Source organism: Trachemys scripta, chromosome 2 (genome assembly GCF_013100865.1).
Source record: "Trachemys scripta elegans isolate TJP31775 chromosome 2, CAS_Tse_1.0, whole genome shotgun sequence".
Lineage (NCBI taxonomy): Eukaryota > Metazoa > Chordata > Testudines > Emydidae > Trachemys > Trachemys scripta.
This window is the reverse complement of record NC_048299.1, coordinates 165,642,413-165,660,746: the sequence shown is the minus strand read 5'-3', so window position 1 is coordinate 165,660,746 and position 18,334 is coordinate 165,642,413. Positions and strand designations below refer to the sequence as shown.

The window sequence follows — 18,334 nt, the reverse complement described above, 5'->3', positions numbered from 1 at the left end:
GCAGGACTGTATAAACTCATTAACTCCAGGAACAAAGGCAGCAGTTTGACCAGAATGGCGCAACAATGGCCTTTGAAGTCCATGGGCTTTGTAAGTCCTAAAACATGGGACTTCCAAGTTAAACACACAATACAGAAAAAAAATTAAAATAAAATAAAATTAGCAGCTTATTGGTATTTCCAATGTCTTATTATCTTCTAAAAGATATGCTCACCTGCTTTTTATTCATTTCTTGGTATGAAGTCGATAAAAATGTTATTTTTAAAAATATTTTTTGTTTTTACAACTAAGGCAAAACTCACAGGAAACCAAGTATCTGCCTCTTAATTTACCAAAGCTGAGCTCTGTTTGAGAGCACTATTATTCCATCCTGCCATAGTCTAATTCATGCTCAGTTTAAGGCCAGGTCTACGCTAAAAGGTTAAACTGACCCATCTACGATGCTCTGGGGTGTGAAAAATCCACACCCAAGAGCGATGTAGGTAAGCCAACCTAACCGCGGGTGCAGACTGCACTGGGTCAATAAAAGAATTCTTCTGTCGACGTAGCTACAGCCTCCCGGGAAGGTGGATTAACTACAACAGGAGAACCCCGCTCATGGCTGTAGTGAGTGGCTACATTAAAGTGCTACAATGGTGCAGCTGCAGCACCGCATCTGTGCCACACTAGCTTTTTAAGTGTAGAGATAGGCTAAGGAAAGGCTCTTCAGTTTTAAGCCCTAATTCAGCCAGGTAATGAAACACATGCCCAATGTGAATGGGACTACCCACATGCTTAAAATTAGGCATGTGTCTAACTGAACTGGGGCCTAAATTAGTTTCCTACCTGCTTTGATACTCTAATATTAATGTGGTTTGAGAATTGGCCTGCTAAACCTAGGGTTGTGAGTTCAATCCTTGAGGGGGTCATTTAGGAATATGGGGCAAAAATTTGTTGGATGATTTAATTGGGGATTGGTCCTGCTTTGAGCAGGGGGTTGGACTAGATGATCTTCTGAGGTCCCTTCCAACCCTGATATTCTATGATTCTATGATTCTAATTTGTAGGAGCTTGTTGGGTGTACCGAAACATTTTGTGTCTGTGCTTCCCACTTTATCCTTTCAACATGGTTTGCACAGTCCAAACTGGCAAGATCTGAAGAATAATACAAATGACTTGCTGGATCACTAGAGCCAATGTGTCCTTAACTTTGGGGAGTTTGAAAGTCCAGATCGGAAGTTTGTGGATTTGGCCTGTTTCAAAAGAAATTATCAAAAAAATATTAAGATCTGACTCATGAAACCTACAATATTCAGAGTTAAGACTGAAACTATCTTTATTCCTTTAAGCTTGTGCCGAAGCATGGGAGCTTTGAACAGCGGGTGTGTTGCAATACTTCAGCACTAAAGGGTGGGGGTAGTGAAATTCCATGCTTTTGTGGGGTTAAGCTCTGAAAAGCAGCACTTGTGATTTAGATTTAGATTATTTAGTTTCAATCATCTGCAATAGGAGAGAAGTGCCCTTTGTCTCCCTTTACCTGTCGTGCCCTTTATCTGAAATATATTCATTGTTGCTAATTCTTTTGATTTTTATCATACAATATCTGGTATTTTTCCTGAAGCTTCAGCTCCTGGAATCATTTAATTTCATAAGAATCTCAGTTTTCATTAACAAATAAAGAAGTAAATTCTAGTCTACATGGTTCTGAAGAAAACCTGAAAATATGACCTAAGTGCACCCTAAAGGTTCAGAATCCAGCAGGCAAATAAAAACAAAAACAAAACTTTTTTTTTTTTTAAAAAAATCTCATGATTTTTAAGCCAATCACATGATTTTTTTTGGGAGGTGGGAAGGGAGGGCTGACTCATGGCTTTTGCATGCTTGGGGCTGGAAACATTTAATTTTTGTATACTGTAGACATTAACTGCACTAATGTTTTCAGCAGTGCTATAATGCCTACAGCATTGTAAAGAGTAACATTGGGATGCTAAATATGATTTGTGATTTAACTTTTGTGTTTGTTTTTTTTGCAGTTGTTCTGCTTGAAGCCTGTAAGAAACATTTTCATTCAGAAGCCAAAACTAACATTAGCCCCTCCCTTTAAAGGGCAAAGGCTAAAAGTAAGTAGGACCCAAATGAGTTTAATAGAAAACCAACGGTCACCAGTAAAACAACAGGAAGTGCTCGGATCAGGAGACGTCAGTTGCTGTTGGAGGTCACTGAGCAGTGAGCCCCATTTAACACCCAACAGTCTACAAAAGGCTCTTCAGAGCCAACAGAAACTCACTCACTATTACCATCATCAAAGTTTTACAACAATAGAAATAACTTAAGGGAAAACTCCACCCACTTTGCTCAGTAATGTGAAAAGTTCATGAGGAAAGAACCATTTCTCAGTATGAACAAAAGGGGAGATGCAACTGCAAACGGACATTTAATTACAACTGGCATCACTGACACTGGCATTACAGCAGTAGAGACCACCTTGATGAAAAGAGACATTACATCTGATACAGACTAGATATGAAGAGCACGTTACATCTAACCTGCTACATACGTTTTTAAAATCACAAGAAAAAAAAAGCTTTTAATACACAGTGATGTTCTGTAAAGAACAGTTAATAATCTAGAAAAGGTAAAGCCAAGTTAACCCAAGGTCTGGTGGTCAGAGAAAAGAGACATCAGAAACCTTCATACCATCATGGTTTTAGATAGCTAGGCGCTTCAGTCCTAGTGACCCCCTAAGCTTTTGCTTCACAAGGCTGAAGCCTGACAATGCAATAAAACGTACTCGTGGAATTTGGGGAAGATTCTAGGTTAACCTAGATAAATGTACCTTTTTGCTAGAGTGTTTATCTCTGTTTGCTGTAACTTTGAACGTAAGGCTAGAGGGGATTCCTCTGGACTCTTTAAGTTTGATTACCCTGTAAAGTTATTTTCCATCCTGATTTTACAGAGATGATTTTTATCTTTTTCTTTAATTAAAAGCCTTCTTTTTAAGAACCTGATTGATTTTTCCTTGTTTTTAGAATCAAGGGGGTTGGATCTTGATCCACCAGGAGTGGTGGGAGAAAGGAGGGGGATGGTTAATTTCTCCTTGTTTTAAGATCCAAGGGGTTTGGATCTGTATTCACCAGGGAATTGGTGAAGAGTCTCTCAAGGCTACCCAGGGAAGGGAATTATCACATTGGGAGTGGTGGCAGTGGACCAGATCTAAGCTGGTAGTTAAGCTTATGCTCTAATAAATTTGTTAGTCTCTAAGGTGCCACAAGTACTCCTGTTCTTTTTTCTAGGTTAACCCAGAGTTTTAGTTAATGAAAGTTAGGTTAAACAGGGTTTGCCTACATTAAAGTAGGCTGGAAAGTGAACTCCCACAATGCTAGAGTCAAAACCATGACCTTACAATCTCTGGCCCTATGTGTACATGACACACTTAGAGGCGGACACACGCGGACACGCTTAGAGACAGTGACTACACCACCACAATGATTTGATCACCACATCCTTCAAACCAAGAGCAAGATGTTTGGGGAAGGGGAAGGATCTGTCATGGTGGATTGTCCTTCATAATAGATAATAACTTTAGCTGCATTCCAGAACTTGAAAAAAGGATGTGGATGCTGGGAGAGCACAATGATCTTTTTTCTGCACTTACTGATAACCTGGATTTGATAGCCTTTGCTTCCATTCTATCCCCGCATGGCACCTAGACACCTATGGTGGGTGTCTTATAATACTTATCTTATATGAAGTCACTTTTAAGCACGGTGGACACTACCTATGAAAAGGCCTCAGAAATTTCCATGTAAATAAAAATAAAAAAAAAATGGATCAAGTTTCAAATGTGGATTCAGAGTGTAAAAGGATTCTCACCTCATGAACATTCATACTGTTGGACTCAGTAGAAGGGGTAAAATTTTATTTTAAAAGGTTACTATTATCCTTGTTAGGATTGTAAAACATTATTTTTCCTCTTTAGTCCTGAAGATTAGGATTTCCCCTGCATTTTTTTTTTAACCACCATCCTAATCAGCAGCAAGATAATATGCAAATAAAACCAAACAACCTTCCTTCTCTCCAAAACGTGAGTGCTTGTGCATTTCACATACAAGCTGTGACATTGAAATGTGCTGTGATTGCAATGGTACATGTGTTTTACTCCGTTTATTTCTGGGGTGCCTGAGAAGTTGATTAAAAATAAAACCTCTCACAAGAGCTGGAAAAAAATCAAAACTTCAGGAAAATCCCACTCATCACTCACAGCTGCACAGACTTTTCAGATTATTGAGTTTACACCAATATTCCTTTAGGTTGCTCACTCTGTTGGATCTGGTCTGGTGTATTATGAACAGTATCCCAGTATGTGTAACACAGAATATTAATGCATGTCTGTGAGAGAGTGCTGGGAAACAGCAAATGGTGCAGCACTCTGGTCACTGCAACTACAAGTAGTGTGCTGGAGTAGCCCTGACTAGGAAGAGCTGTCCCTAATTGGTGAATTGGGATGGGCTGAGCAGAGCCCAAAGGCTAATTAGCCCATTACCCAAGAGGTAGAAAAGGCAAAGGGAGGAAGAGACAGATCCATAGGCTTTTCAGAGTCAGAGCCAGGAGAGATCTTTCAGGGAGAAGATATCTTCTGTCTCCTCACTCCACCGTTGATCAAACTAAGGATTGTATGACATTATAAAATATAGAGCTGCACAAGTTTGTACAGGTGGTGGTGGGAACACGGTGAATTAACCCCTGAGGTGGTTTGAGCAGAAGATGGTCTCTGAGTGGTTTGTTGGTTGAAAGGAGACGGGAATGGGACCCCACCCTGTCATGTCACAAAATTATTGCATGTGATTAGATTTTAAATTTGACTCTACAAACCCTAATTCAACTTAACCTAAATTGTTTAATTTAAATTGGGATGAACATCAGTACACGCTTAAGTATTTTGCTGAATAGGGATGAACTTAAGCATGTGTTCAAGTGGTTTGATTAATTGGACCCACATATCCACAATTTGACTGACCACAGTAGAGTAACCGAGTTGTACATTCCCAATATTGCCAACTGCAAGTGTTCAGAAATCATGAGGCAGGTCCAAAACCTCATGAAATTGTCTTAAAAGTTAGACTTAAAATAATATATTTTGGGTAGCTTTTTATTTGCCTTCTAATTTTTCAACCTTTAGGGTTCACTTGCTCAAGCTTTTGTAAGGGCTAGAAATTTACTTTTTAAAAAAAATGAAACCTGAGATTCTCAAAAAATCACTTGACAACAAGAGCAGGGGCTTTAAGAAAACAACCAACTATCATGAGACTCAGGATAAAATTGCAAGAGTTGGCAGGTCTGCATCCTATTAGGAACACTTGTGTTCAGGAGCAAATGTTTTCATTTAACAATTGTGAATCTCAAAAGGTCTGAAGGTTTAGATCAGATAATTACCCAAAATGTTTGGATGAATGACAGGGAGAATGGTCATTGCCTGGTCACTGGTGAAAACACTTAACTTCAGCTCAGTTTTCCCTTCCATGAGCATCTGTACAATGGGAGGGGGGAAAAAAATCTACTGAAATTAACTCTTTGTTCATCAGGGATCAGACGGGGCTACTGCACCCTGTCAAAGCATGCTTCTCCCTGTTGACCAAGTTAAACAAATCTCCTTGAGTCTGCAAGATTTCCAACCCCAAATTTTGCATCAGGTTCTGTTGAAAGTTCTTTCAGTACTTCCTGTTTCTGGCCAGGCTAGAAATGCTATGTGAACAGCCGCTCACAGTATTTCAGCACTTTTGGCACATGAAAATAAATAAGAATAATTAATAAAGAATCAGTCTGAGGCGCTTGGGCAGTTATTTCACCTGCCAGTTCCTAAAACTCATGTGATCAGAGAGTTCAGAGTGTGTCGGGTTTATATGGTGGTGACTTGATTGCCTGGCATGAGGTGTATAAAGTGATATCACAATACCTACTATAAAGAGAAAGTAACAATGAAAAAAAAAAATCAAAAGAATGAAACAGTATGTATGAATTTACCTAAACGAATACATTTTGCCTGGATATTTTCATCCTTCACTCTCACATTTTCTTCAGTTTGTGTGCGCTTCAGTTCCCTTCTTCCTGATCTGAAAGCTTCTGATTTTCTCATACTGCTAAATACACACAGTCACTGGCCAGACAGCAAGACCTTGTGGTCAAAAGCCAGATGTGAAACCAGTGACTCTTCATGAAGTCTTTGGACGGCTCCCTTTCCCCTTCCCCACATCCACTGAACTGTCTGCTTTGCATTCCTTCAGTAGTCCTTCCAATCTCTCTCACGTGTTCCTACATCCTAATCCTAATCTTCCATTTTAAAATAAAGTTCCACTTCCCATTTGCTGTTCCACATCACCGAGAGAGAAACACTCCTGGGCTTCCAGAGGCTCACCTCATCAGACCACCTTCTTATTATTATAGGGAATCCCATTTGTGGGGTGATCATTACAGACTAGGTGGCAAGTTAACTATCACAAAGAATAAAACATGGAGCCACCATGAGTGTGGTAAAATGTTCATCTTCCTGCATTAATTCTGGCCCTTGAAGCAATGCATATTTCTATTGCAAATGTACATGCAGTTTTATATCAACAAAAAAAAAAATACAACAAATCTTTCCACTACCTGAAAATATATATATTTTGCCATTTGCAGACAGCAGTCTGAAAAGAATTCTGAGTGCTCTAGTGGTTTCAGGCTATCTTGCAATCCTGTTCTAATTTAATAAGATTAATGACAGAAAATTAGTCAAGACAAGCGTTTGCCTGTTTGGTTTAACCCTGCTGTAGTTCAAATTATAGGAGGGAAGTGTTTTCCCCTAGTATTACTTAATTAGTAATAAGTAGAAGGGAAAGTAAAAAGAAAAAAAAGTGTAATGCTTACAGGGGAAAAATATTTGTAGCTCAGAGGCTTTCCTGTCAGTGCAAAGGCCTGAATTAGAATGACTCTGAGCCACTCTATAAATATCATTTCAAATTTCTTCCTGGTAAAAAAAAGTGTTAAGAGAAAAATCCACACAAAACAAACCTGTAAAAATAAACCTGTGTTCATTTTATACTACATTTCAGAGAAATAACACGCTAGTCTTGTTGTAGCTATGTATCTAATTATTTACATGATGTACTAACATTTTCCTTTTTTCATGTTTTAGATTAGATAATATGGTAAAATAAAATGTTGTAATCTTTGACTAAGAGAGTATGATGTAACTTCATTGAAAGGTTTATTAGTCTGTACTGTGTGTTTAGCTGCACAAATTAATATGTATGAGAAAGAAAAATGACTCTACAAATGATGAGAGAAGTTTAAATGTGGTGATGGAGCATTCAAAACTGTTTTCCTGGATACCATACACTGCAATATCAAGCAACCAAAGATATGATGGCTGTGTCTGCACTCGAGGACAGGCATTTGTTACTTCACTCACAAACACAAACTAGCCCAGCTGAAGGGGTTAAAGAACCATTGCAGGCTTGCCCTGTCATGAACAGTTTCAAGGCATTGCATTCTGGATACTTATCCCACAGTTCCTGGGCACAGCTTACAGAAGCTGTGGATTTCGAAAGACCACTGGTGCACTGTGGGGCAGCAGTGGGAAGATTTGTTTTCGTTTTAAAAATGTAAAAGGCAGCCAGGAGCTTATTCCCAAGAGTGCCATTTAAGATCCTGAAATTTCATAACTCCCATGAAAAACTGATCTCACAAGGAGGGAGGGAGGGAGGGAGGAATCAGCTTTTTCTTGCAGGAGTTGATTTAATGATCACACAGCGCATTCTGGAGCATTGCGTCTTTGGTGCATCATTAATTTTAAAGCGGTAGATCAATAGGACTTACTAGAGTGGAGAAGGTGACTGACTGCCTCGTTAATTCCCAAAGACAATACCCCACCTCTTCCAATTTCAAGGTAACAGGCCCTCAAGGGTTCCACAAAGAGGTAAAAGATTGCCAGCCATCCAGTCAAGAAGACAGCAGTAGTAAGGGGAGAGAGTGAGTGTATATTTTGGGAAGGCATAGAGGCCATGTTGGAACCTAGAAAATCAGGAAGGTTCCTAACAAAAATCTTTCCCAAACCTCAAAAAACTTATAGATTTAGTTCAGTTTAAGAGAAGAGCAATGGTTTTGGGATGTGGACGTGGCTTTTTACATTAAACTAAGCATTTTTGTCTATCCCTATTATCAACCCCATTTAGCTGAGATTATTTGGGGGAAACTATATTAAAATTATCACAACTGTGCTGATCTCAAAGCAAAAGTAATTAGCACTTAAATAATATACATCTTTTTTATGCACCCAAATGGCAAAAACTATATTAACACATTACCTTACTAGATCCATATGTGAATATATTAGTATTGCCAGATATTGCTTAAGGGAATAGTTAATAAATTCTATCAAAAAGGGCAAAAATGCCTAAGTGATTTAGGAGCCTAAATCCCTACATCTCATTGACACTCAATTGATAGTAGAGACTTTAGTATCTAATGACTTTTGAAAATGGGGTTTTCCTCATTATTTATAATAGGAGCTATTTGCAAAATTCTTTCCCTTTTGCTTTCCTTTCCTTTGCAGGGCAGATGAGTTCAGAGTTTATTTTTTCTTTTGCTTACAAGAATATATCATTTAGCTCTTGATCCTGGAAGTGCCGAGTACACTAGACCAGTCCAGCAAAACTCTTAAGTAGGGTATTTAATTTTAAATAGGTGAGTAGACTTGAAGTCAGTGGATGCCCAGCACTTCTAAAAATGAATTTTGGTGCCTGACTTTAGACATCCACATTTAAAAATGTTGATCACCAAGTTGTCTTCTTAATGCAGAGCAACATCCAACAGGAGACAGAAGAAAGGGTTCTGGATATCATAAGATTACGCATCTGTACAGAACAACAGTTTCCACAGTAAACACTAATGTTTCACCTGATTTCAATTTAAAACAATACTTACCAGTGAAAGTCAGTCATAAAAAAAGAAACATAATAAATACAGAAAAAAGAAAGAAAGAGAGGAAACAATTCCTAGTGCCCTTGAAAAATGTCACTGTGGTTAAAGTTCACACTGTTAATTGTGTAGAGGTAGAGAATATGGGCAAGGAAATCAAGAAAGATGCTAAATATTTGAAGAAAAATATCCTAAAATCGAGCTTTGGGGCTGGAAGTTCATTACTATACTGCCCCTCTGAATTTTTCTGAAAGTAAATGCCAAAAATTGAAACCAGACTAACATGCATTAAGGAAAAATGTTATTATCTACCCAACCACCCACTGACTATTCAAATAATATTGTATATATCTGTGCACTTCTGCATATTTATTGAATGTGTCAAGTTTTTGCTCCCAAGTAAAACTTACTGGCCCTGTCAAAAGTTCACCAGCTGCACCAGTGTCTTTGATGGCCTGAGGAAGAGCCCTGGTGCTAGCGTCATGGAAGAGCCTGTGGCTTTCCTCTCCCTCTTCCAGCTGAGATTGGTATGTTGATGCATGGGGCCCAGAGAAGATACAGAAGGAGGGAAATTGAAAAAATAATAAACAATAAAAATATAAATTACAGAAAGCATTCACAAAGCCAGCCTGATTTTATTATCTGGCCTTGAGAAGGAATTTTGTATTTTCAGTCAAACTATGCAGAATATGCACAGTAAACTTTCTGCACCCACAGCTCAACATTTTTATGGCTCAGTAGGACAAGAACTAAGAAGAATGCAGAGCGATGCTGCTATATAGTCCCAGCAGTGTGGCCAACATGCTGCCACACAGAAAGGAATCGAGTTTACAGGTGTGACATCTTAAACTGGCGGACTCTGGGAATGTGGCTGAAGTGGCAGTTTCTGTTTCGGGACTGGTGATGAGGACAAAAGTGCACCAACAATAAAATGTGTCTAAAACATCCATTCCCTACGAGCCAGTACAGAATGGTATAGCACTGTAATCTCAGCCGAGGTGGTCAGCCCTCCCAGAGTAGGGAGGGCAATGGTGTTGGGGAACTGAGGGCAGGAAAATGGGATTTACAATGGAAAAGGATCAGCCTATAAGAATGCCGAGGTGAGATATCTACAACCTACCCCACCTGAAGTGGATGAAATTCTGCTAAATGTGTTTTTGGTGGAGAGGAGGGTGCTGGAGCAATACCCTGCGGTTGGATAGGCTGAGCGAGAGTCAGTGATTCAGATCCAGAGGCCTTATGTTACAAACATAAGAAACGTGAAAGTGAAAAAGAATACAAAAAAAAATATTGCTATGTAATGGCAAAATCAAAGCCACATGTCAATAGTTGATACGATTCAGAAACCCATTGCTGCTAGCTCCTATTCATACTTACACAATGGTTTTCCCAATGTGTTTAAATGACTTCTCCACAAATTCACGGACACTGTGGACCTCCCCAGTAGCTATGACAAAGTCCTCTGGCTCATCCGTTTGCAACATCAGCCACATAGCCTGCAGAAAGATAAACAAATCCAGATTAAGTGCACCTGTAAGTGGGCCCTTTTGTACATGATCTTATATTACCACATTTTGATTTGCAGATAATAAGATATATGTATGCATGCAACTGGGGAAATTAGCACTTTTTAACACGAGGCTGTTAGCTAGTTCAGCACAACTCTTACAAGTGACTAATTGGAATAATTTCACATTACAGAAAATTGTCTGTAATATACCGGATTTTCTCTGTTTCACACCAGGGATTTCTGGGGGGGATATTTTAAATCAAGACTCAGTGTTCAAAAGTAGACAGTAACACTTAGGAGTAAGAACCCATTTATTATAAACCTTACATTTATTCACATGTAATGGAAAGCGAAATATTATATACCCCCCTCCAATTTAAGGGATGTTGTCAGTAGGGCAAAAACATAGAACTACCTAACTGTGGTCAAATACATTGTTGACTATTTTAAACTAGATTTAACCCAAATAAATACAGGACAGACAGGACCAATATTTTCATAGTGCATTATTTCAAATTCAGCTATTCCTCCTGCACACACCTGGAGATGCGTTACCTCGGGAGGTGGTGGAATCTCCTTCCTTGGAGGTTTTTAAGGCCCGGCTTGACAAAGCCCTGGCTGGGATGATTTAGTTGGAAATTGGTCCTGCTTTGAGCAGGGAGTTGGACTAGATGACCTCCTGAGGTCCCTTCCAACCCTGATATTCTATGATTCTATGCATCTGAAGGTGTGGCAAGCAAGATTCCCCTTTTCAATGTATGGAAATATTAATGGAGAAGTTAGGCAAACACTTAACATTCTCTTTCAAAGAGTGCAGGCTGTGCAAAGATCAGAACAGTGACCAAAATCAGAACTATTTCTAAATCACAACTTCACAGATTACTACTATTGTTATTTGTGTTACATTTGTGCCTAGAGGCCCCAGAGGAGATTCTGTGGCTTCATCGTACTTAGCACTCTTCAAACACATAATGAGAGAGAATGCCTGCCCCAAACAGTTTCCAGTCTAAATAGAAAAGTCAGACAAAGGGTGGGAGGGGAAACAGAAGCACCCTGAAGTAAAGTAATTTGCCTAAAGTCACACAGCCAGTCAATGTCAGTAATAGAACCCAGGTGTTCTTACACCCAATCCAGTGCCCTATCCATGAGACCACACTGCCACCCAGAAATTATAGATGGAAAAAATAAAACTATCATTCTAGGTCAAAGTGATGGAAACACTTTATTTCCTTAAGTTAGAAACAGGGAGCAATCGATGCACATCAGAGCCTTCTTTTAATAAATAATCAGTACACAAAAGCAAAATAATTCATTTCTTTCTCCACAGGGTAAAAGGAATTGCCATTTTCTTATAGTGTAATCCACAATGCTATTTGCATTGACCTCTTCACGTCAGATTTAAAGAAAACTTTAGTAGGTCCCCAGATGCTAGTGGATTCTCTGCCAATCAGATTAATAAAAGCTTTGGGACAGCTCCGTTTCTCTCAGTAAATACCACCTGAGAAGTTCAATTCTTCTCTCCCCCCACCCCGCCCTTTCAGTAAATTAGTGTCAGGCAAAGCAAGAAGATATACTCCCTTCAAATTATTTTATTTGCAAGTCATTTTGCTTCCTGTTGTTTCTTTGTAGCTTTAATATTTCTGCGAGATTTTATTAACACGCTCCTTTCGCCTCTTGAAAGTGCACGGAAGGTGGGATTTTGGGCAACTCCTGTGTATGTCCTTGACATTAATTGTGCTTCAGGGATGTGGCATGCTGGGTGGGACAATGGCAGCAGCTTTATTTTTCCTCCCCAGGGTTGAGCTCTCTAGCCAATGACGCAGCAATATACGATTGACTGATGAAATTCCTTCTGCTGGCAAGAGATGTCTTAATTGCTATCTTTGATACTATCTTTCTTGGAACATTTGGGTTTTTGTTTTGATTCACAAGGTTACAGTAAATCACTGACACCCTTTCTTTCACGTCTGACTAGACTTGTAAGGTTCACAGCCATACCAACCTTCAACAGAGCAAAAAATGAATATTTCAAACATGGGACTAATCCTGAAGTCCTAACTCAATCCCTGATCCCACAAACCTTTACTTACCTAAGTAGACCTACTGAAACCAATAGGATTGCTCAAAGGAGTAGGCACTATCTGAGTGAATAAGGGACTGTAGGATCAGACTCTCAGTCCTTATTCAGTCAGTCAAAATTCATACAGACTCTCCTATTTCCATCAATGGGACTTTTGCAGGAGTAATTAAATCAGGATACGGCCAATGGTATTAGGAGGAGATTTTAAAGCAATTTTCTATGATTTAATAACCCGAATATTTTAATTTTTGCACAATTTAGTGTGGCATAGTATTCACATTGCCAAATTAAAAACCAAAAAACCCAGTCAATACAGCATCAGGTATTTATGTAGTCACTGTTATTTTTGTGTGATGCTTAATTGCATTTTAGCTACAGAAATATATATATTTCACCCACAAAAAAACAGTAACCACATAAATATTTGATGCTACTTTGGGTTTTTTGGTTCTTAGTTTGGCAACATGAATGCTCTCTCTCTCCCTATATATATATTAAAACTTCCTACCAGCTTTTTTGGATTTGCTTTGTCATGCTTTTCTACCATTTCAAAGAGCAAGCAAATCTTGGAGCATACATTGTGGTACATTTCTACAGGGTCAAGCTTGTAATGATCAAATAACACAGATGCTGTTAAACTAAAAGGAACTTCTCCCTGAATTTCTGCTAGGAAAAGCAGTGCTTGGAATAACGATTACTGGAAAATGTATCATGGTTTGTCCTTTTCTTTTCTTTTGGCATTCAATCCATTTTATAATTAGCCCAATCAAACCAGTGAAAAGTAACATTCTAATAATTATGAAAAAAATCATTGATTGTTTTAACAAGGAGGTAAAGAGTTGTTCATTTGAACATGTCTGCATGCAGTTTTTGTAAAATAAAGACAAAGACAAGCCAGTTGGCAGAAAATACTTCAACAAACTCAGCACCAAAAATGTTAATTTCTGCTGTTACATATTATGTAGCCAATCAGAAATCTGTGTACAAGAAGTAGCTACACACTTTCCCTACAGAATGTGTCAGGAATGTGCTCTTTTTTCATCATACTATCAGAGGCCCTTGATCTATCAATTTCTAGACATTTCCCGTAAGAAAACATATTGTACCACACTCCAGGCAGAGAACAAGAATAAGGAGGGAGAAGGGATATGCAGCTCCAGATTTAATTGTCATTACTGAATGGTTTACTGGTTTTAACAGAGAGGAACAGCTTTGTTTAAATTTCCACTGAGCATAATTAATGGTTATTGACTGGTAAATGAAGAACAGGTGACACTCTGAATTAGAAGATAAATGATCTTGTGTTCTAGCGTGATAATGGCTTAGTAATTGCTACAAAGCCGCAGCCTAGTGTGCCCCATCATAATGCTAGATCATGTCCAGAACACAAAGGCCTCTGTGTGAAAAGTATTCAGCCGTTCACCTCCTTATACAGCTGCACAGTGATTTGGTCCATTTATTCTCTGATGGACTGCACAACTGAGGCAAAAGTTCACCAATTCTCACCTTCCTGTTCACATGCTGAACCACATGACCCATGACATGCCCAGGCTTCAATCTATGATAAAATCATTGCCCAGCTCTGGCTCTTGGCTATCTTTTAACCATCATGAGGTCACATATTTTAGGAATTTTTGTGGAGTGGAAAGGGGGGCATGGTTTTTCCTAATTTTCTCTGTAGGTTTTTTTTTTTTATATATCCCTAATAGGCCGACAGAAAGTCACTTATCACAATACATATCTCTAACTCTTTCCTTACTCTTTAGATGGATTTGGTTACCAAAATGTGGTTAAGGCTGAAGAGGAGGAGAAAACTATTACAGAAAGTATCCAGGCTCTAGCTCTCTTCAAATCACATTGTTCCTTTAATGGCAAACGTACAAAACATATTTTTCATATTTGAACTCTTTTTGTTCAAAAGGCAATACTATGTCATTTACATTTAAAGACAGAAAATTCACTGTAGAAGACTACATAGCAAGTTTAACATGCGGATGCACTTTTGTGATTACGTGAGCTGGATATCTGTTCTGCAAGTCTTAACTACAACTGCTGCCAAAACTCTTTTTTTTTTTAATATATATATAAAAAAAAATTCCCTCCAGGTGAGGACCTCTAATTTCAAGCAACATTTCTAAACATGAGCCAGTTTTCTACGAGGCCAACACCCATTTAGAAGTCTCTTGCTCATAGTGTTGTTCATGTTCACACCTGGATCAGTGAAGGGGAAAACCTGAACTGGACTAGCACAGCCAATACATACTAATTCCGTACATGCCTCTCGTACTGTGATTGTGATGTGTGTGTTTGTCTTGAGAATCTGCAGTCTGTTGCACTTGTGCCTCACCATTAAATTCCAGTCCAGCATCCCAGCCAGAAAACACTTATTAACTGTGCTGTCATCCATGAATAACAAGACTTGTTAATCAAGGTTATGTTTAACTATATTTATTTGATTCCTTTCTTTAAATCATCCACTCCTCTACTGGTGGCAGTGAGCACAGTATATTGTTAGAAATCAGCTTAATTAGGGGCCTGTCTGTTTAAGAAGAAGAAAAAAAATCTAAACCTCAAATAGTGACTATGGTTTAAATGACAATTGATGATTTCTATTGCAGAAATAAAATGCTAATTACTGATTTGTCCACAAAATTAACAAAACCTTTTTTGTGTCTTATGTGGTGGCAAGTCCTAAATTCTAACAAGATGTCCAAACACAGTCAGACAGATTGATGTGTGTTACTTAGAAAATATAGCTACCACTGATTCTGATACATTTAATTGTTGTACTCCACCACTACAGAACATATGCATCACATGAAGTCACATTTCTATGTACCATACACAGTCCTGCAATAAAATGAAAAACATGTTCTAACCACAAATCAAATGTACTTACTACAGGAGACTTAACAGATAGCATGGGTCTGATGCAGAACACATCACCCTAACGGTACAGAGACAGACACACTGACTGGTGGCTGTCTAGTTCTATTTATTTTTTGTGCGTGGAGGGCACAGGTTACCTCAAGTCTGCCAAAAATTAGGGAGTAATTTGTGACTCAGGCAAAAAACATCACCAGTTAGAGAGACTCAAGAGTACACTGCCGTTATTTATAGCAATTCTGTTTTTATAATCTTTCATACTCCACTGTCTAGAAGTGGACTGAGGAATTCAGTGGGTTGAACAAGGCACTATGGTGATTCAAAGTCTAGCTACTTCGCTGGGGTCATCACTGAGCAGCATAACTGAACATTTTGGCCTCAAGTGTGAGAAGATGTTACAGGGGTCATATGGTGGGATGGGAAGTCAAATATCCTGTTTCCCCAACGGGGCCAGCCAAGGGTCTGGCACAACTGCAGTTCCTGCACTGACAGTGAGGGACTATTTCTTTTGTGCCACAATTGATCCACCTCCCTCTGGAGACTGTACTGTCCCATGGAGCAGGTCAGGTGCCTCGGGGGGAATAGCAGGTTTCCCTATCCCCTGCACCCTGGCTGCTTGGGAAGGTATTATGCCCTCCTCTGACTCAATCCTTGTCTGAGCTACCCATAATGTGAAGTGGCTCCTTACCACTATCTTCTAAATCCAGTGCTAAAAGGCATAATTGGGCCTTCTATGAAGTAACCCAGACTGCAATTGTTTCTGAAACTACTAGATAAATGGATATCAATGACTGCTTATTAGAAGGAAACTTAAAATGAGAAATTGGGAATGATGGCTAATATTTGCTTCTTGGGTTCTGGACAACTTCAGTTTTGGACCTAAATTGCAATGATAGCACCCCTTTAATTAATTTACCCTCAGAGAGGGTAAAAGGAGGTGTTATTGGTCTGAGTCACAGAAATTTGACTGACTGCTTACACCACACTGTAAAAAGTATAGGTGTGTACTAAGTATACAAACAGTATGCATGAAAGCACACTGGATAAAGAGGGGCAGTGATACATACTCATTCTGTATGCCAGAGTGAACAGCTTAATATGTAGATACTGTACATAATACAAACCGAAACACAAAAGGCTGAAAAACATCAGTGAAGCTCAGTTACAGTAGAAAATGCCTTATGAGTCATATAAGCTGATTCCATCCTAAAGACAATATAAAACCACTGGGTGTGATCCTGCAGTCCTTACCACAATGGGAGTTCTGACTAAGTAAGGATAGTAGCACTTGGCCTACTATTAATTCTGGTCACTGACAATGTTATTTGGACAAGACTTATACAGCAGCAAGACACCAAACTACAAGTGTATTCTGCCTACTATGTTTTATCAAAGAAAACAGCAGTGACGTATTGACAGTATTTTAACAAGAGGATCTCACCAAAAAAAGTTCCCCCCTTTTATTCTGTGATATCAGGGCCACTTGAGTATGTGTAACTGATCTAGTCATTTGTTTTCCCATTGAAACAAAAATAGCTTTGTGTAATCATAATCAAGAAGGAAGGCAACATGACCAAATTAACCAGCAGTTTTCTAGAAATAGTGATCGTTTGTTCTTGAAGGATATACTAACTATGCTGGACGTACAGAACAATGTATAACCCCAAAAGGGAGGCACTCTATGTCAGGACCAAACAATGTATTTTGGGTTCCTAACATGAGGCAACTAATTTTCAGAAAGTGCTGAGCACCCCACACTCTGAAGATTAAGTCCCTCTATGGTGGCTCAACCTGAGCATGTAAAATCACCAGCAATTCCTGAAAATTTAGGCTATTCTGTAGACAAAGCAGTTCCTAGCTCTATTAATGCGACACTTTTCATAGCACTAAATTCTCTAGAAGTTTTCATGAATTTTATTTAAGTCTCTCTACCAAACGTAAATAGTTGAAATATAATTAGCTCAGTCAGAACTATTGTTGTCTGTGTTTCTTTCCCAGTAATTTAATACTGAACATAAAGATACCCATGTTTGAATACAAGTTCCCCCATTTTCACTGCATATTGTATTCAATGGTTACCACTTAGTGCTTGTAACATCACAATTACTTCCACTGTGCACAACAGTGATGTTACAAACTATTGATTTTGGTATCACTAACCAGAGACTTTTTTTTTTAAAAAAGGAAACAGAATCAAGATGAGAAAAATTTCTATTGAGAAAAAACACAGTACTTGATAGAATAATGGACAATGAAATACAAAATAACATCTAACATAATTTTAATAGATTCTGACCAGATATTTAAGTCCCTCAGAGTGTACCAAGGAAGTTCTTTGTCACCTCTTGCCTTACAAGCTTTTTCAGAGGCCCACAAAGTTACAACCAACAAATTGTCACAGAAGCAGTTTAAAACATTTTTCAGTGCTGTACCCAACCCATAAAGTTGGGATCCAGATGTGAACTTTCTCAAAGTTCAATGATGTTCAGATAAACAGTTTTGGTTCAGGTCCTTTTCTATTTTTTTTAAAAGTTTCAAGACATTTAGAGACAATAATCCAACAATTCTAAAGTCGCTAAAATAATAAAATATTTGATAATCTTTGTGGAACATCTTAAATGAAAACAATATCAATGTCTAATGAAACAAAAGCCCTCACACCAGTCGGAAATACTAGGAACACTGTATAACTCTTCTCTTGTAAGCAGATAGTTCAATTGTTTTACAACTCTCAGTAAGGACTCATGAGACATTAATAAGGCAGTATTATTAATAAAAACCACAAGTAGTATAATCCTGATAAACTTGAAAGGTCAAGTTCTTAGTAACCTTCCTTGTCAGTGCAACACAACACTTTTCACATTCATTTTAGGTGAATGCACAATGCCCTTATTGTGTTGTCAAACACTAAATTAGTATGGTTG

General features: G+C 38.5%; 1 protein-coding gene across 2 annotated transcripts in view; it reads right to left on the bottom strand.

Moving 5' to 3' along the window:
* GMDS (GDP-mannose 4,6-dehydratase) overlaps positions 1-18,334 on the bottom strand; it is a 554,262-nt gene that overhangs the window by 94,190 nt on the left and 441,738 nt on the right. For both annotated transcript variants that reach the window (XM_034762222.1, XM_034762220.1), the window contains exon 8: positions 10,312-10,430. In XM_034762222.1, coding sequence (XP_034618113.1) covers positions 10,312-10,430 — 119 coding nt within the window. The remainder of the gene's footprint in view (positions 1-10,311; positions 10,431-18,334) is intronic.